The sequence below is a fragment of the Arachis hypogaea genome, chromosome 15, assembly GCF_003086295.3.
Source record: "Arachis hypogaea cultivar Tifrunner chromosome 15, arahy.Tifrunner.gnm2.J5K5, whole genome shotgun sequence".
Taxonomy (NCBI): Eukaryota; Viridiplantae; Streptophyta; class Magnoliopsida; order Fabales; family Fabaceae; genus Arachis; species Arachis hypogaea.
Window position 1 is genome coordinate 133,136,052 of NC_092050.1, and position 24,736 is coordinate 133,160,787.

A 24,736-nucleotide genomic window follows, 5' to 3' on the forward strand; every position below is an offset into this window, starting at 1 on the left:
AATTCAAAATAGCTTTCTGCATAATGAACCGAACACGTCATTATGGTGAAACAATTGTATAGTACTAAATGAACGAAATATTATCCATTATATAAAATCAAATTCAAACAGCTTTTTCTGCAAAATGAACCCAGGACGTTGTTAAGGTGAATCAACTGTATAGTGCTAAATGAACGGAATATTATCCATTATATAAATTCAAATTCAAAACACCTGTGTCTACAATTTAGATATTATTAATTCAATCAAATTCAATTCAATTCAGAACTCCTGCGTACATTCAATTCAATTCAATTCAATTTAGCAATTGTATTCCATTCAATTCGATTAAAAAATAATCCAAACCTCGTCCACTTGATTCATTTCAGAAGAATAATCCAAATCGCTCTCATTCAACTGATTTGAAGTTGAATCATTCATTGTTTTGATAGAATATTGAAATCTGAAAACGAAGAAGATAAATCCACAAATCGAAGAAGAAAATGAAGAAGAATAGGAAGAAGAATGATGAGCAGCAGAGAAGAACAACGAGCAGAAGAGAAGAAAAAAGAAGAAGAACAATGAGCAGCAGAGATTGCATATCCAAATCGTTAACGTTAAAGAAGAGGTTTACGTAATTCTGTTACGTTAATATATAGGAGGAAGAGGAGGCGCACGTGTATTTCACGTAACTTGGGGGAAAGGGAGAGGCGCGTTAACAAAAAAGTGCTTGAATGATTTAGTTAGGTTTTTTATATGGATGTGGAGCATTATTGATAAATATAATACTGAGTCTCAGTTTTAATACCTCAGAACAAACATTATCTTATAGACAAGATATATTAAAATAAAACTTAATATTTCCTTAAAAAAAATGCAATCTACAACTTTTGTATTTAGTGAAAGTTCCAATACAATTATCTTTTATATAAAATTAATAATTCATAACTGTTAAATTATTTAATATCGTCAAACCATTATCAACTATCCACTCCCTATAAAAATAACTAAATTTCCACTCTTGTACTTGCGTAACACAACTTTCTTGCATAAGTAGCATTCATTGTTGGAATCTTTAGAACCTTTAAAAAAAAAAAAAAAACAAACAAACAAACATCAGAGAAATTTCAAGTGATAATTGATGTATGGATAGTTACCAAAAAAAATTATGTATGGATAAGCTCTGGTTCCAATGGTTAGGGGTGCTGACTATGAAATTAAGGCAATTGATTAGTTAGATGTTGACCTTCTTTTGTTGATTGATGGCAAGCCCACTAATTTTTTTCCGGCGGGGGTATGAATCTGGCGCTTTCCATAACTGAATCTTGAAAGATCTTCCAATAACTTAGCATAGATCATGTAAGTGGTAGGCATTGGCTTGGAAAAGAAACATGATTATTGCGGTTGCGGTGAAAGAACGAAATGTAAGAGGGCTAAAGAAATACAAAATATTAAGGTTATACATGGATCGGATAATATCCGCATATTCACGATAATTATCTGTATCCAATCCAAATTTTGTGGATATTATCCAATCCGCAGAGCCATCGGATCGGATCAGATCCGATCCGCACTATGGTAAGATTGGATTGCGGATTTAGCAGTGATATCCGCGGATCCGATCCGTAAATTCGCATATTCGCACGTCTCATATAAATAGCATAGTTTAATAAAGTAAATCCTAATGTGATATGAATTTTAGTGTGTTGTTTTATGAATTTTATGATATTTTGTTTTTAATTTTTTATGTTGTACTTGAACTTAGAATAATTAAACTTAAATCTTGTGTTATTATTATTTTTTTTTTATTCAAGAGAACTTTTATTGATAATATTTTAGGAGTAAATAGGCTTAAACAGGGTGAAAAATGAATTTTATGGATATTTTTTGTAAAAATAGTCAAATAAAATCTTAAAATAGTTTTTTTTGAATTATGCGGATATACCCGATATTCGATCCGATCCGCAAGTATGCGGATCGGATCGGATATGACCTAAAAAAATGCGGATATCGTATCCGATCCGATCCGATAAGTGCAGTACGAATCGGATAAAATTTTAGGCTATATCCAATCTGATCCGTGTGCAGCCCTACAAAATATAAGCTATAAATACCTTTTTAAGTTATTAACTATGTTTTATTTTATATAAAAGTCAAAACTTCATAATATATTTCAAAGATTTTAATACTTTGAAAGGTGTCCAACGATATCTGATCGAATTAAAATCATTAATAATCATATTTAAAGTGAATTTAATCAATAATATTATAAGACTAACAAAATTTATTATTTTTTATTAATTTTAAATTTTAAATTTTAAATTCTAAATGTTAAATATTAATAACATAAAAATAAGATTTTACTCCAAAATATTAATTAATATTAATAAAAAAAATTAATCTCTTAACATTTTTTGAATTTAATATACATAAATATTAGACGATCAAAGGTTTTTTTATAATTAATTTCAATTAAATTTTATTTTACGCACATGTTTTTTTATTATGTGTTGTTCTTCTACGTTTATTTCAATCAAATTCTATTTTATGCACACGCACCGATTCACATTTTTCTTCTACATCTTTTCTTTCTTCGTTTGCGTTGTTTTTTTTTCCATTCTCCTCTTCTTTCTTTTTTTCTTCTTTTCTTCCTTCTTCCTCTTCTTTTATATCATTATTTTTTTTCTATTTCTCTTTTTTGTTTTTTCCTTTCAAAAAAGAACAAGAACAAAAAATAAATAAATATACTATAACAATTCCAGCAGATAGCGGCGGAAATTTTGCGGCGATTTTATAAAACCACCACAAAATAGCAACTTGCGGCACATATAGCGGCGGTTATTAGTTGGCGCTGCAATAGGACAATATTTAGCGGCGATTTTCTCGAACCGCCGCTATATTTCAATCAGGCTTGCATTTAGCGGCGTCTTTTAAAAAATTGCCGCTATATGTACCGTCGGGTGAGTTATTGTTTTACATTTTGCGGCGGTTTTGTTTAAATCGCCGCAAAATGCGTATTACCACATATTGCAATGTTTTCTTTAGTAATAACTATCTGGGTATAATCTAGTTAAGTAAACACTACTATGTTAAGCTACATATGTTTAAATCATTGTTACTTAAACTCGTAACACTTTTTCTACATTCGTTTTACGTAAAAAAAATTCACAAGTTAAATAAGCTATATATGTTAACTCATGTGAACAAATTTACCAATAAGATTTTCTTATTTACTTTATTGGCATTTAAATTTGCATTCAAACATGGATATAAAAGAAGAAAATAAAATCATACTCTGAACTAATTAAAAATCAAATATTTTCTAAAAATAATAATTATAAATATTTTCTATAAAATATTAAAAATAATAATTAAAAATATTTTCTACAAGTCATTAAAAATTCAAAATTTTATAATTTTACCAAAATTATAATTTTAAATTATAATTTTTTTATTTTAATAATTTGTTGAACATTTATTAAAATAAAAAATTTAATTTTTTTTAATAACAATCTTAACTTGTATTCTTAGATAATAGAATTCATAATAACTAAATTTAAAATTAATTAATGTTTTATCAAAATTAAATACTAAATTGAATAAAAATATTTTTATATGAAAACCAATCATTTGCATATTATCGTGGTTAATAGATTCAATAATGCTAACTAACCAACAAAATATAATATTTTTGGCAAATATTTAACTAATTTTAAATATTAAAGACTAAATTCTAAATCTTAATAAATATTTTTAGAAAATATTTGATTTTTAATAATTTATAAAAAATATTTATAATTATTATTTTTTTTATCTATGATTAAATGTACTCTTTATTGAATTCATTATGGATATTATTAAATGTACTCTTTATTGTACTCTTTATATACGCTTGGATCATATATAAATAGATGTAAATTAATTCGATCTACTATGGTCCAAAATTAATTCGAAGCAAACACATTTGAATTACTAGGGACGTCTTAGCGTACATAATTCGAATCACCCTTGATTTGAACTACCCTAAGACTACATGCAAGCATAATTCAAATTGGACAAATTCGAATTACAAGCAGTACTACTAATTCGAATTAGTGTTGGTTTGTCTAATTCGAATGAGACTGATTCGAATTACATAAGAATGTGCTTTTGGGATATCCTGGTAATATTTTTCAATTTGGTAGAATTGTGTAATTTGGTCCTCCATTTGATTTAATTGTGCATTTTACCCAATATATAAGGTGCCTATAATAACTATGATCAGATATAAAGTATACAACAAAAAATTGTGTTGCAATCAATTGTGTTCATATGATATATATAATTATTAGCGCTATATACATTGAAGAGACATTTGGCTTGGTGGTAACATGACACTGTTAAAGCTTTTCTTTCTTCCAGGTTCAAGCCCTACCTTCTTCATTTGTGGAAGGCTTTACATAGTTGATATTCTATAGTGATCCACACGTTATGGGTCTATTGGTGGAAGTGCGGGTTTAATGATTGAGTCAGTTGGACCACCGGACGGTCCGGTCTGATTCTAATAACTATGAACAGAAATACTAAAATTTGGCGGCGGTTTAGAACCGCTGCAAAACAACCGCCGCAAAATTGATAGAGGTTTAGCGGCGGTTATTCTAGCGGTTAGCTAAAACCGCTGCTATCCGTTTACCCACACCCCATCTTTTGGTGTTTCATTAAATCGCCGCTAAACGGCTCCAGAAACTGCCGCTAAGTGCTGCTTTTGTTGTAGTATAAATAAAATAAAAACACAAAAAACTTTTGAACGAAAAAAGAGAAATATATAGGCAATAACACAAATTCTATATTTTTTCCTCCTTTTTCTGTCTTTGTGTAGCAAAAATATTGTGCTTGACTATCAAAAGTTTATGTACTTTTTATTTTATATATGTAATTATTTTGTGTTTAACTTTATAAATTTCTGTATCCACCTTTATAAATTTGTGTTTTATTTTTTTACAAAATTCTACAAATTTTTGTTTTATTTTTTTATTTATCCCTGACAATAAAACATGTAAGCTCTTTCACGATAAGAAGTGTGTCATTCACATGGATTTTGTGTGAGTAGCTTTCTTAGGCCAATCAATGACCAAGTCAATTTGGTTGTCACTTAGCTACGTTTGTTTATAAGTACGGGACATTGAGATAGAAACACAGAAACACAAAATCATATTTGATAGATGAGATATAGATAGAGATATTGTGTCTAAAGATACTAAATTAGTATATTTTGTGTTCATTCTGACTAGAAAGACACAAAGACACTAACAAAAGACACCACTTATGTTTTATTTTTCTTTTCACTATTCTTGTTAATTTTTTATTATTATATTTTTTTCAAATTTTTAAATAAAAAAATGAGAATAAATTGGATTTTCATAATTTGTTTTATTTTATCACCAAACAAAATTTAAGAACACTAATTTTTGTATCTCTGTTTTTTATGTCTTGTTCTCACTGTCTTGTCTTATCTTATTCTCAAAACCAAAGACAGCCTAAGTCGTGTTATTTTTTCCTTCATCTTATTAGTTAGATACTTAGAATTTCTCTCATAGAAACATTGTTGACAACACTAAATGATCTTTATAGGTCCAAATACGTGTGGATCTTCCTATAATCAAGGAACAAACTTAGATTCATAGATGACACATTAATCAAATTAGAGAAGAATGATGTCACATTCAAAATGTGGGATCGATGCAATATATTTGTTTTCTCATGGCTACATGGCTCATTGAGTCCAGAGATTTTGCAAAGTGTTCTTTGGTGCAATAATGCCTACAAGTTATGGAAGGACTTGAAGCATAGATTTTATGAAAAAAACTTGTTCAGAATTGCCGAATTAGAAGAAGATCAATTTAGTTCTAAATAAGGTGAATTATCGATCACTTTATATTACACGAAATTAAAGAATATATGGAAGAATTTGATGAATTTAATTAGACCAATACCTATATATGTGCATTCGTAATTGTGGTTGCGGCTTAGAGATAATGAGGCAAGATAGACACTAGTCATATTAATTCTCTTTTTTTTTTAGGTCTAAATGACTAATATTCAAATGTTTATTCCCAAATAATGCTGGTTAAGCCCCTCCCTCATGTGACTACAATATTTTCCTTGCTTCTTCAATAAGAAAGGTAAATGATGCATGTCACTGAACCATAAAATTTTGCTGCTAAATCTACCGCAAGTTATCGGCGTATTGAATAATTCGACACTAAATTTTTACTGGCAAAGTTTATACTATCAGCTTTAATTCAACAAAAAATTCAACAATAATCTTATTACAGGTGGTTTATTTTCATTTTTCTATCAATAAATCCGATAGTAGTTAATGTTTTTCTTGTAATATACACACACAAATGCACGCATGCGCGCACGCAAGCACGTGCACACACACACAAGGATTTGGGGACCCTTCTTAAGTGAGGGGCACCAGTAGCCGACAATATATCCCGCCTACACCTTATTTTAACAAATTTTACAATTTTTTTATGTTATTTTTTGTTTCTCTATTTTTAACATAACCCAACTACTTCACACTACCAGAAATGTGCTCAATATTGGCACAATTATTGTTGAAAAAGTTCGACCGGATTTTGCGTTGGATTAAGTGACGAAAATTCTTGGATTAGGTTAATTGCCACATGTGCGAGTTTATTTGCTAATTGAGCATTTTTCTTAGTGAATTATGTTAAAAAATAGACTGAGAACTGTTATATTTGACGGAAAAAAATGCTAAAAATTGATCTATATATTAAATTTTTTTGAGATTAAAATATTCACTTTTAAAATTTTTAGAGACTAATTTAAATACTTACTCATATTTTTAAAAGACTATTGTTACTCCTCCTTCAAAGAGGGTGACCAAATCTTTGACCAACAAATTCAAGTCTTAACAAATTATCCCTATCTGAATCCGTCTCTATGTAACTTACTTAGCTTGTTTAACTTCCAATATCACGCCTTTTTTACCATCTTAATTATGTCAATTACATTTTTTTAAAAAAAAGAAAACTACCTCTTTACCGAAGCCATTAAGATGAGATTTATATAAATAGGTTATTTTTATATATTTTTTAATAATCTTCCCTAAAAAAATATTTTTTCATACAATTTTGGGCAATTTACGCATGTAAATTGTTTGATCCCCAATATTACGCAAATACATTGTTTCAGTTTTCAATACGCAAATGCATTGTTTCACTATTTTATGTAAACCGCTACTGGCAGTAGCGGTTTATAGGTGTGCATAAACCGCTACTACCTGATGCGGTTTATGTGTGAGTTTGTGTGAGTGTAAACCGCTACTGGCAGTAGCGGTTTACGTGTGTGTGTGTGAGTGTAAACCGCTACTGCCAGTAGCGGTTTACGTGTGTGTGTGCGTGTGTGTAAACCGCTACAGCCAGTAGCGGTTTACGTGTGTGGGGCTGAATGGGGCTGCCTATATAAACCATAGAGGGGCCAAATGTGGAGAAGTAGAGTGTTATTCACAAATGGAGGGGGAGGATAATTTTGTGGCTCTGGTTCACTGCTCTGGAAAAATTCAAAAGAGCAAAAGGCATGGTGTAAAATTCACAGATAGAGAACCGCTTAGTGTTTTTATCCGATCTTCGAATACGTTGGCGGAGATTAAGCAAAGCATATTACGGAAGTTCGGTGTGTGTGGGACGAAGTGGGTAAAAAAATTATTTTACAAGATTCCCATTGATGTTGTCTCAACTGGTGTGAGATATGAGACCTTCGTGATCGGGTCGGATGAAGACTTGCAGGTCTTGTTTCATTGCAGGCGTAGTTTTCTGGAGGTGAGGGTAACTGAGCTGTTTGCGAAGTTGGAAGATGGTGTGGATAGCTCAGGGGAATCGGCCCCTAATCCTCAGTCGACCCCAGCCGGTGGTGCCTCAACATCGATGCCTGTGGTAGCAGTGGCAGTTCCGAACCCGGAGCCCGAACGTGCTGGGGCTGTTCATGCATATGTTGGTCCTGTTGTTCCTGATTTTGAATGCGATGCCGGACCGGATCGGGTTGAGAATGCACTGTTTGACGATGATTCAGATGAAGAGCCTGTCGATATTGGTGGGGACAGTGATGATGATATTCCAAGAGGTGGACGTTCAGCCCATGGATGTTCCGGTCCTGCAACACAGGAGTACCCCCCACCTCTCTTCTTTGAACTTGGAAGCCATCGGCCAACAGCAGAATGCTGATGCAACATTCGATGGGCAGGGGATGCATGATGGGACATCTATGTTTGAATTTCAGATTGGCCAATCCTTCCAGAGTAAAGAGGAAGCCGTGTTGAGTGTGAAGGATTACAGTATTCGGCGTGGAGTTGAGTACAAGGTTATGGAGTCCGACAACCTTAAATACCAAGGGAGATGCAAGGAGTTTGGTAACGGGTGCACGTGGTTGATTCGGATAGTCATGCGGAAAAGGAAGAGCACATGGGAGGTTAGGAGGTACAACGGTCCGCACACGTGTATGGCCACATCGATATCAAGCGACCACAAGCAGCTTGATTATCATGTTATCTGTGCGAGAATCTATCCATTGGTTCGAGCTGATGCGTCGGTGTCTATTAAGGTGTTGCAAGAGGCAACGGAGGCGACTTATGGATTCAGGCCTAGTTATCGGAAGGTGTGGTTGGCGAAGCAGAAGGCAGTAGCGCAAATATATGGCGATTGGGAGGAGTCATATGCTGATCTGCCTCGGTGGATCCTTGGGGTCACATGCACGATGCAAGGTTCGATTGCTCTACTGAAGACGTCCCCGGTTAGGGTGGGTGACCAACTTGACGAAGATAGAGTCTTCTTTCATCGGATGTTCTGGACGTTTCCTCCGTGTATTGAGGCTTTCCGCCACTGTAAGCCGCTGGTAAGCATCGACGGCACACACCTGTATGGCAAATATGGCGGGATGTTGTTGTTGGCGATCGCACAGGATGGTAACTCGAATATTTTGCCTGTTGCGTTTGCACTCGTTGAGGGAGAGAACGCAGAGTCTTGGTCGTACTTTCTTTCGAACCTTAGAAGGCATGTCACTCCACAGCAAGGTATTCTCGTGATCTCTGACAGACACAACGGCATCAAGGCTGCATTAGAGAGCCCCAATAGTGGTTGGCAACCCCCCCATGCTTATCGGGCATTTTGTATTCGGCATGTTGCTGCAAATTTTGCCCTCACTTTCAAGGGGCAGGATGCGCGTAGGTGGTTGGTAAATGCCGCGTATGCGAAGACGGAAGCAGAATTTGACTATTGGTTTGATATAATGAGGACGGAGAACCCGGCCATGTGTGAATGGGCAAACAGAATGGAGTATGAGAGGTGGACACAGCACAAGGATGGGGGGAGAAGATACGGTCACATGACGACCAACATCTCTGAGTGTGTGAACTCTGTCTTGAAGGGTACAAGAAACCTACCGGTGACGTCTCTGGTTAAGTCGACATATCTCCGGCTGGCCGAGTTGTTTGTTGTCCGGGGGCAGACGGCAAAGGCACAGTTAGGGTCCGGGCACCGGTTTTCACAGGCAGTAGTTAAGGCCATTGAGCGTAATCTGAAGGAATCGAGGTGCTTCACGGTGACAGTGTTTGATAGGCATCACCTTGACTATACTGTGGCTGAGACGACGCCCACAGGCAAATTCTCTTTGGGTAGCTATCGGGTTTCTCTGAGGGATCGCACATGCGATTGTGGATACTTCCAGGCGCTGCACTACCCCTGCTGCCATGCCCTCGCATGCTGTGCGCAGTCACGACTAGATTGGGCAACTTATGTGGATGAGGTGTACACCATGTCTGAGGTCTTTAAGGTGTATGAGATGTCCTTTTCACCATGTATTCCAGAGGGGCTTTGGCCACTATATGACGGGCCGACGGTTATACCCGACCTGGGCATGAGAAGGGCAAGAGAAGGACGACCACGGTCCACCCGCATCTGCAACAACATGGACGAAGCCGACACCAGCCGACCTAAGAGGTGTGGTCTGTGCAGGCAGCCCGGTCATACCCGACGGGTTTGCCCTCAGCGAGGTTCTACTAGTGGGATGTAGATTTATCTTTACTTATTTCGTTTGTCGTAGTGTCCGTGATAACAAACGTATCTGCTTGTATCAGTTATGAGTTTTAAGTCTTTTTGTTTTCTGGTGTTAATGATAATATCAGTAGTTATCTTTCACTTTTCTAGAGTTATTGTGCTTAATTTCCATCTTACCGATACGATCAATAAACAATAGAGTCCATCAACATAATCATAAAGTAAAAATTAAACAAAATAAAAGTTCTCCAACAAGACTAAACATAATGACCCTCTGCTCCTTTCCATCATTAGGAGGTAAGTAGGCAGACCACCTAAATTTAAGTCATATGAGACACAAAATTTAAAATATTCCCAAGAAATTTGTTAAACAAAAAAAAGCATAACCCATACCTTGATGCCAGCGGGAAAGAGAAAACCTCAAATCCGGCCGGCCTAAGAGACGGAAACCGCCAGAATATCCAACTCTGTAGTAACTGGAGCGGGCCCGCAAGATTAGTCACATTTCTGTTCGCTACCCGACACATGCATCGGTACAGCCACGCCAAAGTGGCCGAACCCCAGCTATACCTCCCCATGCCATCAAGGTTTGCCACAAATGGCAACCATCGTATATGAACCCGGTTCGCACTCTTGTCCCCAAATAACTGAGTCGATAACAGCATCATGATGTAGGCCCGTGCGTAGATGCGGACAGTCTCCTCGCTCGCATCTGGTGGTAGCACCCTAAGCCTCTCGTGGAACCATGTAAAGTGTACTGTCATCTGCTTGACCTTATTCGGTGGGGGCCGCTCACCGAATAGGTCCTCAAACTACTCCCAAGCTGGTCGGCCACCCTCCATGTATGTCTCAAACTCACCAAGGCAACCACTCACAGCCTCCCCATCCACAGGCAGCCCTAGCTGAAATGCCACGTCCTGCAATGTCACTGTGCATTCTCCGAAAGGCATGTGGAACGTATGCGTCTCAGGACGCCACCTCTCAACGAACGCACTAACGAGTGGCTCATCCAACCAGAACCATTGGCTATTTAGCCTAGCCAAATGGTACAATCCAGCCCTCTCTAAATACGGGATGATCCTTTCATGCATGGGCATATTCTGTTGCCGCCTCACACTGTATATACACCTATTGGGCTGCACAGAACAACAAACAAAAACAGAGTCCAATTAAATTCTCCTATCCTTAAACAAATTTCCATATCTAACCGTATACGAATACCTTAAACCATCAACAAATTCTCCTATATAATATTTAAAAAAAATTCCCTACTCACGATAGGGAAAATAACAACACAAATAATTTACTTATTAACATCCAGAAATTTTAAAATATTATAAAGATTTAAAATTTAAAACTTCATATCATACAAATATCCTAAACAAACTATAATAATTTACTAATGTCAACTATCCCGTTCCCTAAACTAAACCAACATTAATTAGCATAACATTCATTGAATGGAATTGAATTTCAGGTAACTAGGCATATCTATAACTAACCAAGAAAAACTAAAAACACTAAACCAAGATTAGTGAACTAACATCCTACCATGCGAACCCTAAATTCAAACTACAAGGATTAATCTATAAATTCTAATTCGTCTACCTAACCTACCATTTTTCTGACTAAGATATGCAAAGACTAGAAAAAAATAAATATTAACTAACCTCGTCACCAATAGAACCGGCAATATGCGCAACACCGTTCAGTCGGTACAGGTTCCTGCCTGCCATGATAACTCGCCAGAAGTCGCCGCTGAGGAACCTCGGGCCCGCTCACAACTTGCTCTGACCTCTCTCTAGAATTTCCTCTCTCTAGAAAACTCCTCAAACCTTCTAAACACATAATCCGCGGCTACAACCACGGTTTATATAGGCAAAGCACCACACGTAAACCGCTACTGGCTGTAGCGGTTTACACACACGCACACACACACGTAAACCGTTACTGGCAGTAGCGGTTTACACTCACACACACACGTAAACTGCTACTGCCAGTAGCGGTTTACACTCACACACACGCACGTAAACCGCTGCTGCCAGCAGCGGTTTACACACACACACTCACACATAAACCGCGTCAGGTAGTAGCGATTTACATAAAATAGTGAAACAATGCATTTGCGTATTAAAAACTGAAACAATGTATTTGCGTAATATTGGGGATCAAACAATTTACATGCGTAAATTGCCCTACAATTTTTATATATAATTTAAACAAAAATGTTAGTGCAGAAGCAGAACTATATGTATAAAGTAATCTCATTTGAGATATAATGGAAACGCATGATATATATGTTTGATTGTTAAATTGACGGTACAATAATTGAATGGATGAATGAATGAAGAAAAGCACTAAAACGTAGAGAAGCTATGATTGATGATTGATGATTGATATATTGGACCAAACAAGAATCACAGAGAGGAAACAACAGAAGTAACACAATAATGGTCGGTCTTGGGCGGTGGACTTACATTGGAGATGTGACATTACTTTTTTGTCCCATTTTAGTGTTCATGTTTCAGCTTCAGCGCATGCATGCGCTTTTCTCTCCATGTTTTTTTCTCTTTTTTTTTTTTAATATATTATTTTTTATTTATTTTGTTAAACTTTTGTGTAGACATAACTTTTCATCATTGCCTTATATTTAAATTGTATGAATAGTTGACTTAATTATTAGGTGTTTATTGTGATATCACTTAACGTATTACATCAATAAATTTTAATATCATTAATTAATAATAAAAATAATAAAAAGACTAAAATAACTAATTTAAAATATTTAAATAAAAAATTTAATTAAAAAATCTTTTAAAAATTAATTTAAAAAATAAATAACCTCTCGATGGCTAATTTAATTATTTATCCTAACAAGCTCCTCTAATCAAAATCTTATGTAACAATTTAAGTGTATCTCTTCGATCCTTCATCTATTCAATCAATTCTTATCTTTTAAATTCAACATGATGAGTTATTAGGCTAACTCGAAAGGATCGTTATCATCATAATTATTATAATAATTAATTTATTTTTTAATATTATTTTATGTTTTATTAGTTTTTCAAAAAACAAGATAAAAAATACTTTTTTTAGATAATTTAGTTATTTATATTAAAAAATATTAAAAAAAGTGTTCTAATTTAATTATTAAAAATTTTAAGTCACTTAAAATTTGAAGAATATTATTTTAAAATATTTTATAATATTTATCTTTAAAATAACTCATTTATTATATGTAGTCATATGGTAATGATAAAATATTAAAAAATTATGATATTTATAATTTTTTATGAATAAAATTCTACATCCAAATAAAATATTTATCCAAATCTATCCAAGTTATTATAATAACTTTTCAAATCATGCACTTCTTTTCCTTTTCTTTCTCCTTCTAGATTTCTTTCTCTAGGTTCTTTTTCTTTCCTTTTTCTTCTCCTCTTTTTTCTTCCAAATTTTCACACCCAAGTTTTTCTTCTTTTTTTATTCTTTTCCTCCACTTTCTTCTCCCCCTCCTCCTTTTTCTTTTTTATCGTCATCACCAATAACACTAACATTTTACAAACGTCTTTATTAGTTTTGATTTTCTCTGTTGTCATCATTAAATAATTTCAGTTCATTTCTTAATTTATTTTGGTTCATTTGTGTGTTAATTGTCGGTTCACTTGATGCTACTGATAAGTATTGACCAAATTTTTTATTCATAAGTGAATTGAAATTAACACACAAATAAACCGAAATTAATTCACAAATGAGCCAAAATAAACTAAAAAATGAACTGAAATTATTTAATGATGACACCAGAAAAAATCAAAACCAATGAAGATATTAGTAAAATGTTAGTGTTGTTAGTGATGACGATAACGAAAGAGGAGGAAAAGGAGGAAAAAAAGCGCGGGGAGAAAAAGAAGAAGACGCGCGGAAGAGGAAAAGAAAAAGAAGCGCGTGTAATGATGCTCTTTTAATAAGAATGATTTTTATTAGTGTTGAACCTATTTAAATAAACTTAAATAAAAATATATTTAAATGTGTAACAATCCTAAATTTTTGTATGATACTATTAAATATTTTTTATGTTAAAACTTTTAGCCCTTAAAAAAATTTCAAGTTTCGTCACTGGTTGACTTAATTTAATTTTTTAATGAAAAAAAGGAGTCACCGAAAAACTTTTAACAGAAATCACATTAATTCTTATAGTATATGAGTTTGTTTCTTGCCAATTTTACCAAGTTTGGTCGGCAAATTCAGCATAAAACTAATTGCAAATTGAAATGGTATTACTGGTCTAGTTTTTCTGTTTCATATTGTTTGTTATATTTGCACTTCTCGAGATTTTAAAATACTAGTCTTGTGACTATATAATTCCGGCAAATATCTAGGTAGTATATTATTTTTTTCACAAATTTATCTCTATTAATAATATAATTTGAAAAGCGAAAATAAATGTAACATCAATTATATTAACTAAAGAATAAAATTAGGGTTTTTTTTTCTAAAATAAATTATAGAAAATAATTAATTCTCCAAAAACGATTTCTCAATTTTAATTCTCCAAATACAATTTTTTTTTTTTTTGTATTTGGATAAGTTTGCTGGACTCGGACGAACTCTGTGAAAATAAGCAAGTTTGCCTTAACCCCGCGAACTCTATAAATTAAAATGCGCGTTCTTAATTCATATTATCGTTTCCAAAATAGTATATAGATCTACAAACAATATATAGGAGTACACAAAAAATACACTGACAAGTATGGCTTCTTCAAGGATTTTTTTTAATTATAAATTAAAAATAGAAACAAGCCATATTTAACAATGACAACCATTATTATCGTCTCCAAAAATATCCAGGTACACCAGAATAAGCCATATTTAACAAAGATTTTTTTAATTATAAATTAAAAAAATAACTATTTCCCAAAAATAAAATACGACTTATTCTTGTATACTCTTGTGTACTCTTATGTACTCTGGAGATGATGATAATAGTTACCATTGTTAACTTTTCAATATGATATATTTGAAGTGGATTATTTTTAGGAAATAGTTATTTTTTTAATTTATAATTAAAAAATTCTTGTTAAATATGACTTATTCCGGTGCACCTATATATTTTTAGAGACGATAATAATGGTTGCTATTGTTAAATATGGCTTGTTTTTTTTAATTCATAATTAAAAAAATCCTTGAAGAAGCCATACTTGTTGTCTGTGTATTTTTTGTATACTCCTATATACTGTTCGTAGATCTATATACTATTTTGGAGACGATGATATGAATTAAGAATGCGCATTTAAAAAATTTTGAGTGGAGTTCGCTGGAGATAAGGCGAACTCTATAAAATTTATAGAGTTTGCCGGGGGTTAAGGCGAACTTGCTTATTTTTATAGAGTTCGCCCGGGATCCGGCGAACTTGCCTAAATGCTAAAAAAGAGTATTTGAGGAATTAAAGTTGGAAAATCATTTTTGGGAATTAATCATTTTCCATAATTTATTTTGGAAAAAACCCATAAAATTAGGTGTCCAAGCGTGATTTTTACCAAGTGTTTAATCAAGTTATCGTGCGCTTCTTCTTTCTACTGTTTCTTCTTCTACCTTCTCTTGTTCCTCCTCCTCAACCTCCTCTTTAGTTATCAGCATCATCGTATTTGTCTTCTTCTTCTTTTGCGTGTTTCTTTCTTCAACGTCGTTATCGTTGTCATTACCGCCACTGTCATCATCATCGCTACCGCAACTACTGTCTCCTCATCTTTTATTATTATCGTCGTCATCATTATCACAATCATCATCATCATCATCTGCTCGTCGTCTTCATCTTCTTCTCTTATTATATGTTCAGAAAACTAGAGTATAGACATTTTAATATACGGCACACATTTTTGAAAGACCACATACCAAGAACATTGACACCCAGTCAAAAAAATACTCGCAGTATAAAAATTTCGATGCACATCACAGAAATTTTAATGCATAGTATAAAAATTTTGATGCATAATACAGAAATTTTGGTGTACAAGATAGAAATTTTTAAAGAATCACGTGTTCAAAATATTGACTCATCCAATCAACAAATATATTCGCAGCGAAAATTTGTTATGTACGAAAATTTCTATATTGTGTGCAAATATTTATATGTTATGTATAAAAATTTATATAATATATCGATAAGTTTGTGCTATGTGCAAAATTTTATGTTCTATATCAATAAACACTACAAGATAAATAGTAAATTACAGCGAAAAATTGTCGGCGGTTTTTCGAACCGCCGCGAATTGATCCAGTAATGTCAGTTTTGGTAGTGTTTTCATGTTCAGTTTATAACTGATGAGAATTGCGGCGGTTTGGTGTCCAAACAATCCCAAATCACAATTTGATCAGTTTATTGAAATTTGGTGGAAAAAAAGAATCTGTCACAATTCTTCAAGTTTTCGCGTGAACCTTAGGGGAGCAAAGGCGCCAATCACCAGCTCTGAGATACCTTTATGCGGTGACTTTCTCCTCGATCAGTTCCACTAGCCGCTACGTCTGTGTCGTCGTCTTTCCCCGTCACTGATCTGCTCGCTCCGCCGTGTAGCTCCTGCGTACGAAAGGAAAGTGGAACGGCTCGTCCAAGTCTTCTCACCCTGCTGTGCACGTCCATGTCATTGTCGACATCCTTCCCATCGATTCGTCCTGCTCGATCTCTCCCTCTCCCCTCTTTCTAGTTTGTTCTTCTCCCTTGTCCCAATTTAACTTGTCCTAATTTAATTTATTTGGTTGTTAATCGATTAATTTTGCTCCAATTTCATCCCTATTCCTTCTGAATTTTGGTTTGAACAACATTTTGATTTAATTTTGTTCCAATTTTTAAACCTCCTGAGTCTTGATATTTGGATCGATTGTGTTTATTTCTTAGGGTCATCACTGAACAAAACTAATAAGGAGGAGGACCTCCTCCCTGAACCCAAGGGTGGCCTGCAAAATACCAAGCCTTAATTAAGAGAAAATATTCCTCAATTTGCAAATAATACAAAAATTATGGTTAATGTGTTGCAAAAATATATCTTGATTATGAATTCTATCAGGGAAGTATTAAATGGCCAAAAGGAGTGGTGATAATAGAAAAAAAACAAAGCAAACCTCAGTTTAGAAAGAGAGAGAGGATATACTTCAATATATGCAGTCTCTCTCTCTATAAGTTTAGAAAGAGAGAGAGGATATACTTCAATATATGCAGATAAGAATATCTGAATTATTGTGCAGTGTGAAAAAGGATGAAGGCCAAGCTTGATAGCTTAATTGATTACTATTTTTGAGTTTTATTTGACTTTTGATTATGCCCAAAGGGTGTATTTGTGTTTGTGTGTGTAAGAGATTTATGAAATAGTTTTTGTGAGGCAAACTATCAAACAACTGGTATGCAACAAGACAAAATCTAAGCAAATTGTAATTATGGAATACTACCTAATGCTGCAGTTTACTTACTTTCATCTATAGTTATCTATTTGCATTAAAACATATGTCTTTTGCACCACTAATCATTCTCAGAAGATTGATAAAAATGATGTGAGAAATTATTAACTGCACAATTAAATTTATCATACAATTATGCACATCAGATGATAATTTATCCTTTATAGACATATGTCTTTTGCTTACTAAGTTTGATGTTGATGCTGTGCATATTTGTTACTAGCTAGATGCATATAAGCAGCATGATTTTGACCTAATCTTGCATATATATATATATATATATATATATATATATATATATATTTCAATGGTAAACGAAAAAATGAAATATATAATTAATAGATGGTGAGTTCTATGATGTAGAAAGAAGATTCTTTCTATAGCAGTATATTTTTATTGTCAACATTACTATGAGACAAGTGTCTAGAAAGAGAGTATGATTGAAGACATTTTCTGTAATTTGAAATTTTTATGCAGGGTAGGTGGAGCCCCACAACACATGATAGCTAGGTATTTTAACTAATTAATTTTGTTCATTATGACTAATTTATAAAAATGATACTGGGCTGGTTGAAATGTTTTAGTAATGGCCCAATAGCTCATCTACAAATTAAATCTTATTGCCATACATCATGACCAAATAACCTTTTCACATTTTATGTTTTTAATGATGATGATGATGATGATGATGATGATGTGCGTAAAAAAAATATCCGATAAATCTAACATGTGTGGTAAGCATTAAATATAGTTTTCTGTTATAAATTGATTTGGACAATATTTAAATAATCATTCTAATCCAAAAAATAATAATTTTTGAATTTTTAACTACTCACTGGATCTTGCCATCTTTATTTCAATATTATTTACTAGCAAACTAAATAATAACAAATTAAATAATAATTAATTAAATATTTTTTTCACATTCACAACTAATCTACATATAAATTCGTAAATTACATTAGCATAACTAATTATATCATAATTGAATTTATGTATGTAAATTAACAATTAACCAAAAAAATTATGAAAAATTCCGTTAACAAATTACTTCATTAATATTTATTAAATGAATTAATAACTAAATTAATATCATCATGTAAAACATATATTATGATGAAAAATAAAATTTCATCAAAATCACAAAAAATCAAAATCAAAATCTTAAACCATCCAACTCTAAACTCTAAACAAAAAATCACAAATCCTAATTTCTTAATCATAAATTCTAAACCATCCAATCCTAACTCTAATCAATCTAATTTTAAACCTTAAACCCTAAAACATTCTTCATCAAATCCTAAACTAAATAACACTAAACTCTAAATACTAAATTATTTTATTCATGAATTTAAAATAAATAAAATAAAATAAAATTTAAAAGGCTTATATTCCAATTTTAATATGTTAATTTTTATTCAAATATTAGGAATATGAAGTAAATAATAATTTATTAGAACTTTTTATAAAGTTTATATTTGAAAACATCAGTATTTGTTAAAATACTTATTATTTTATAATTTTATGAATGAATTAAAATTAAAAATACAAAAATACAAAAATAAAAAAATTGTAACTAAAGTGGCAAGAAAATGAGCTAAATAATTATATAAATAAATAATATCATAATGTATCTAATAATAAATATCGATAATAGTCTAGTTGATCTTTATTAATTGGTTAATATATAAAAGTGACAATATTCATTTTAATAAATAATTTATCGTCTTTTTTTTATGCACATTATTATTATTATTATTATTATTATTATTATTATTATTATTATTATTATTATTATTATTATAGTTGAAGAATGATTTGAAATATGAAATGTGAAAAGGTTATTATTTTAGTTATGATGTACAATAAGGATTTAATTTGTAAATGAGCTATTGGGCCATTACAAAAAAATTTCAATCAGTCCAGTATCATCTCTATAAATTAGTTATAATGAAAAAATTAATTAGTCAAAATATCTAATTATCACCTGTGTTGTAGGCCTTAACATAATCTGCATAGAAACTTTAAATGGCAAAAAATATCTTTAATAATATTCTCTCTCTGGACACTTGTCTTATAATGATCTTGACAATAAATACATACAGGTATAGAAATAATCTTCTTTCTACATCATAGAACTTACCTTAATAGATTAGCTTATTGTGAAACATTTGTTTCCCTTGCTCACTATTGAACTTTTATTTTCTGTTTATCGTAATCATTGTCTATTACTTTTATCAGTGATTATTATCTTTGCTATGTGTTGTGAAATTTCATTTGCTCCTAGTTTAATTCTATAAATGATATTCCTGAGCATCTTTCTTTTCCTTTTAATACTCTTCAGATTGGTGATTGGATCATAAGTAAAGGAACTCTTAATATTAAGAGCATAAAACATAGAAATAAACAAACTAAATACAAAGGGTAATTTACATATACAGAAAATTGAAAAATTCAAATAATTCAATATAGCCAATTAACCATATGTAACATCCTCATAGTTGACATGACACTTCCTTTATTTTATTTTAGTTTGTATTGATCATATATATTATACCAACAAATTCTATGAATTGTTTTTATTATTTTGTGTCTACTTATGGAGCATTACTATGTGTTTTATACCAAAAGCACTTTAAACAGGACGTGGGCCTTGAATTTTAATGTTGACTTAGGTTCAAGTTAGGTGATAAAACAATCCATGAACAATTTAATGAGCTAAGCACTTCCATCACTTCCATGATTGAGCAAATAATTTTCCTCTTAAATATGCGGCTTAGTTAATTTTGTCATTCACAAATAATCATCCATTTAGTAAATTAATGTAGTATTGGTACCATATTCTCCTATAAATCCAAAGTGACTTATTTTTTTTATCCAACTATAACAATTTTTAAGTGTGTTTTTTTTTTAAGTTGGATTGTTTACTTATATTATGCTTTTGTCTTAAGTATTTTTTTAACTCTAACTTATACTCCTTTTTTCTTTTTTTTTTTTGTAAGGAAGGTTTTCCTTTCCATTTCAATTTTTTTTTGCTTTAGAATCAGAGTTTCTTTCTGCTAATAATTTTTTAGAAAGTGCAGAATTTTTCATTGAGCAAGCAACTTTTTCAAATAATTTTGTGGGCTGCGTATTATCCTAGATTCTAGTAATTTTGTTTTTTGTTTTATCTTTTAAAAGTTATTCTCCTAGTTTATTTCAAACAGTATGACTATATCATAGTATACATTTCATTAATTTAATTGAGATTTATTGTTAAGTTTTTCTAGTAGTCTGACTTTATTATTTGAATATTCGGTGCTCTATTATTTTATTAAATTAGATATTGATAAGAGTTGGATTTCAAAGCCACGAAATGGTGCAGAATATAGGGACGGTTTGAATAGAATCTTAGATTTTTCATTTGCCAATGCATCATCCGATGGGATGATACATTGTCCATGTTCAAAGTGTGGGTTTCACCTTTTCCAAACTAGGAGGATGCGTACGATCATTTGCTGATAAAATCTTTTCCCTCTAGTTATACATTTTGGGTACATCACGGTGAGATATGCATAGTAGAGAGCTCTAGTGATGGACAAAAAGCAGAACCCGATAGAAACTTCAATGCCCCAATGCTTGAGATGGTCCATAAGGCATTCAACTTCCCAGGACTTTATGGCGATGAAAAAGACTCAGAGAACGAACATGTTGGAGGAAATGCGGAGGAGTTGCCGTACTTATACAAGGAATCTAGTCGCGAGACTCGCAATTTTCATTACCTACTCGAAGATGGAGAGCATAAGTTATACCCGGGATGTCAAAGTTCTCTAAGTTGTCTTTCTTGGTGAGGCTCTATCATATAAAGTCTATGTGCGGAGTAAGCGACAAGGCCTTCGGAATGATATTGGAGTTGCTGGTGGACACCTTTGAGCATGCAAGGATTCCGAGCAATATGCACGATGCCAAGAGGATCATAAGAAAGCTCGGTATCGTGTACAACAAGATAGATGCATGTCCAAATGACTGCATGCTATACTAGACAGCGACCAAGAGTTGTCTAAATGCAAACAATGTAGGACATAGAGATGGAAGAAAAAGACTACGAAGAACTCTAGAGTAAGGATCAACATGGTTGTTAAGAAGAATGAAAAATCGCAAGCGACGAAGATTCTTCGTTACTTCCCCCTTGTGCCATGATTGCAATAGTTATTCATGTCTAGTAAGACATCCATTGACATGTTGTGGCATAAGAGAGGTCGTAACAATGATGGTATTTGTAGGCATCCATGGGATGGCGAGGCATGGAAGGCATTTGACAGAAGATATTCTGACTTCTCTGGCTGTTCTAAGCAGTGTTAGCTTAGTCTTAGCTAGCAATGGCTTTAACCCTTTTGGAAACATGAGCTCAAACTACTTAATTTGGCCCATAGTTCTTATTTCGTACAACCTATCTCCCTATATTTGCATGAAAACCACATTTTCTATCATCTTCATGATTATTCCTGGTTCTAAACTGCTTGGAAATGATATAGATGTTTACCTACAGTCCTTGTCGACGAGTTGAAGCAGTTGTGGGTTGGTGTTGAAACGTACAATGCTAACGAGAAAAATACCTTCAAGATGTATGTTGCGTTGATGTGGACAATCAGCGATTTTCTAGGTTGGACAACTTATTTGGGTGAAATACGTATGGTAGGAGAGCTTGTCCTGCGTGCAATTGGGATGTTGAGACTAACCAGCTCACACATAGTCAGAAATGGTGTTTTATGGGTCATCATCGCTTTTTAAATCATGACCACATATATGAAAAGACCGGGATAGATTTGATGAAAAGATAGAGGATAAATGTCCACCTGTCAAATTCTCTGGTGGAGACATTATCAAACAACTAGAGCATGTGCATGTCCAACTTGGCAAGGTGCAATCAGTTGCTAGAAAAAGGAAACGCGGATAGCAAACTGTCGTGCAAGACGAGTCTTCTTGGAAGAAGAAGAGGATATTCTTTAAGCTCCCTTATTGGGAGAACAATGGATTGCGTCACTATCTTGACGTGATTTACATAGAGAAAAATGTGTGACAATATAGTTTTCACCATACTAAACGAAAAAGTTAAATCTAAAGAACACCTTAAAGCTCGAAAAGACCTCCAATTGATGGGAATCAAGCATGATTTATGGCCACAGGAAGATAGAAAGTACCCATCCGCCGTCTTTACTATGTCCAATCAACAGAATGATGTCTTTTTAAGGACTATCAAGAATGTGGTCTTTCCAGATGGGTACTCTAGCAACATTTCTCGCTGTGTTGACTTACGATAGCGCAAGTTGTCGTGCTTGAAAAGCCACGACTTTCACATTCTAATGGAACATCTACTGCTAATTACGTTAAGGAATGTATTTTCTGCCCCAGTGTCTTCCGTCTTGGTAGATTTATTATCCTTTTTTTGTCGAATATGCAGCAAATTCGTAGATCCTCAACAACTTTCTCTCCTTCAAGATCATGTGGTCCATACTCTGTGCTACATGGAGATGATTTTCCCTCCTTCTTTCTTCACAGTCATGGTTCACTTGATAGTGCATCTGGTCGAGGAGGTGCACCTTGATGGCCTAGTGCATTATCGGAGGATGTGCCCAATTTGAAAAGGTAATTATAAAAAAAATTTATGTACGTTTTTTATTCCAACCCGAACATACTAAATCATGTGTTATATTCTCAAAGGTACTTATGTCGTCTCAAATAGTACGTGCGTAATAGATCACAACCAGAGGGCTCAATTGCAAAGAGATACTTATCTGAGAAGATTCTCATATTCTGTTCAAAATATCTAGATAATGTCGAGAGTAGGATCAATTGACCAATGCGTGTTGACGATCAACCGAGTGAACCTATGCCTAGTGAATCTGCAACCATGTTCCCAGAGGTTAGAAAGGTTGTGGGGGCTACTTCTTTTTACACTTTCTCACCAACTGAAAAATTTCAAGCACATCGTCATGTATTGGTCAGTTGCTTGGCTGTGGAAAATTTCTTAAAGTAAGTGCATTTGAAATCCTGGAATACGAAAATGATCAACTATAGTTGGAGATTCTGACATGAAACTGTTGTGATTTATCCAGTGATTTTAGGGCAATCACAAAGAGAAAGTTGCAAAGTAAGACAAGGTCCTAGTCTCACATAGACAGTATTGTGCACAGAGAATTTCTCGACTGGTTCAAGCGTGAGGTGAATCCTATTATGATTAATCCTTTTATATATTCGATCGTGTCCTGTCATTTGTATCCCAAACTGATGAAACATGTAATTATTCCCTATCAGGTTCTATTGGGAAGCATCAGGCATTCAAACGAATTGCAGTGGCTTGCATGTTGTCCCAATGTTCAAGCTAGCCCCTTTACATCTTACAACATAAACGGATTTAAGTTTAGAATCCTATTAAGAGAAGAAGGGTTGAAAACCCTAAATAACGGGGTTTATGTCACTTCTGACACTTGAAGTTATGCAAGCAAGTGCGATAGTAATGTTGCTGTTGGTGGTGTCTCGTATTATGGAAAACTAGGGGATATCATTGAGTTGAATTACAGTGGTCAATTCACAGTCATCTTGTTTAGATATATCTGGAAAAATACCACCTCTGGTAGAGGCATAAAACAAGACTTTTTGGGACACACAATGGTCAATTTCTCTCATCCAATTCATACCAGTGATCGAGAAGATGATGAACCGTACATTCTTGCATCCGAGGCTCGCCTTGTATACTATATGGATGATGAAGTTGATAAGGAATGGAGTGTAGTAGTCCATGTGAAGTTAAGAGATTTGTTTGACATGGGTGAAGACAATGAACACTATGAGGTCAAACTTTTCCCCCAACCGAGTTTGACTAAGTTGTCTGAGTGTGACATCAAAGGTTTGTCATTGACAAGGGACGAAAATTTAGAAGAACCCATCACTGATGCCATTGATACTTTCAAATAGGCTACTGGTTTATAGACATATTTAGATACCAATATAGGATATGTTCACTATTACTCTATCTATAGTCTAGTTGAGAGTTAGACACTTGCAATTTTATTAATTAGCAACTAGCATATAGTAGAAATTAAAACATGGAAAGACTTGAATTATGTTACTCATAAGTGACAATTGGTCCACCTGAAAAGTGATATTAATAATATATTACAAATTAAAATTATTTATTTTGTATTTTTTCCCCTACTACTCCTGGAGCTATATATTGATTGACATGTATACTCAAAGTTATTTTGCTCACT

General features: G+C 33.3%; 1 protein-coding gene across 1 annotated transcript; it reads left to right on the forward strand.

The window, feature by feature from the left end:
- The first annotated feature begins 8,232 nt into the window (after nucleotides 1–8,232).
- On the forward strand, nucleotides 8,233–10,053 carry LOC112748953 (uncharacterized). The gene has a single exon (XM_025797206.1). The coding sequence runs from the start codon at nucleotides 8,233–8,235 to the stop codon at nucleotides 10,051–10,053; it is 1,821 nt and encodes a 606-aa protein (XP_025652991.1).
- Nucleotides 10,054–24,736: the final 14,683 nt, after the last annotated feature.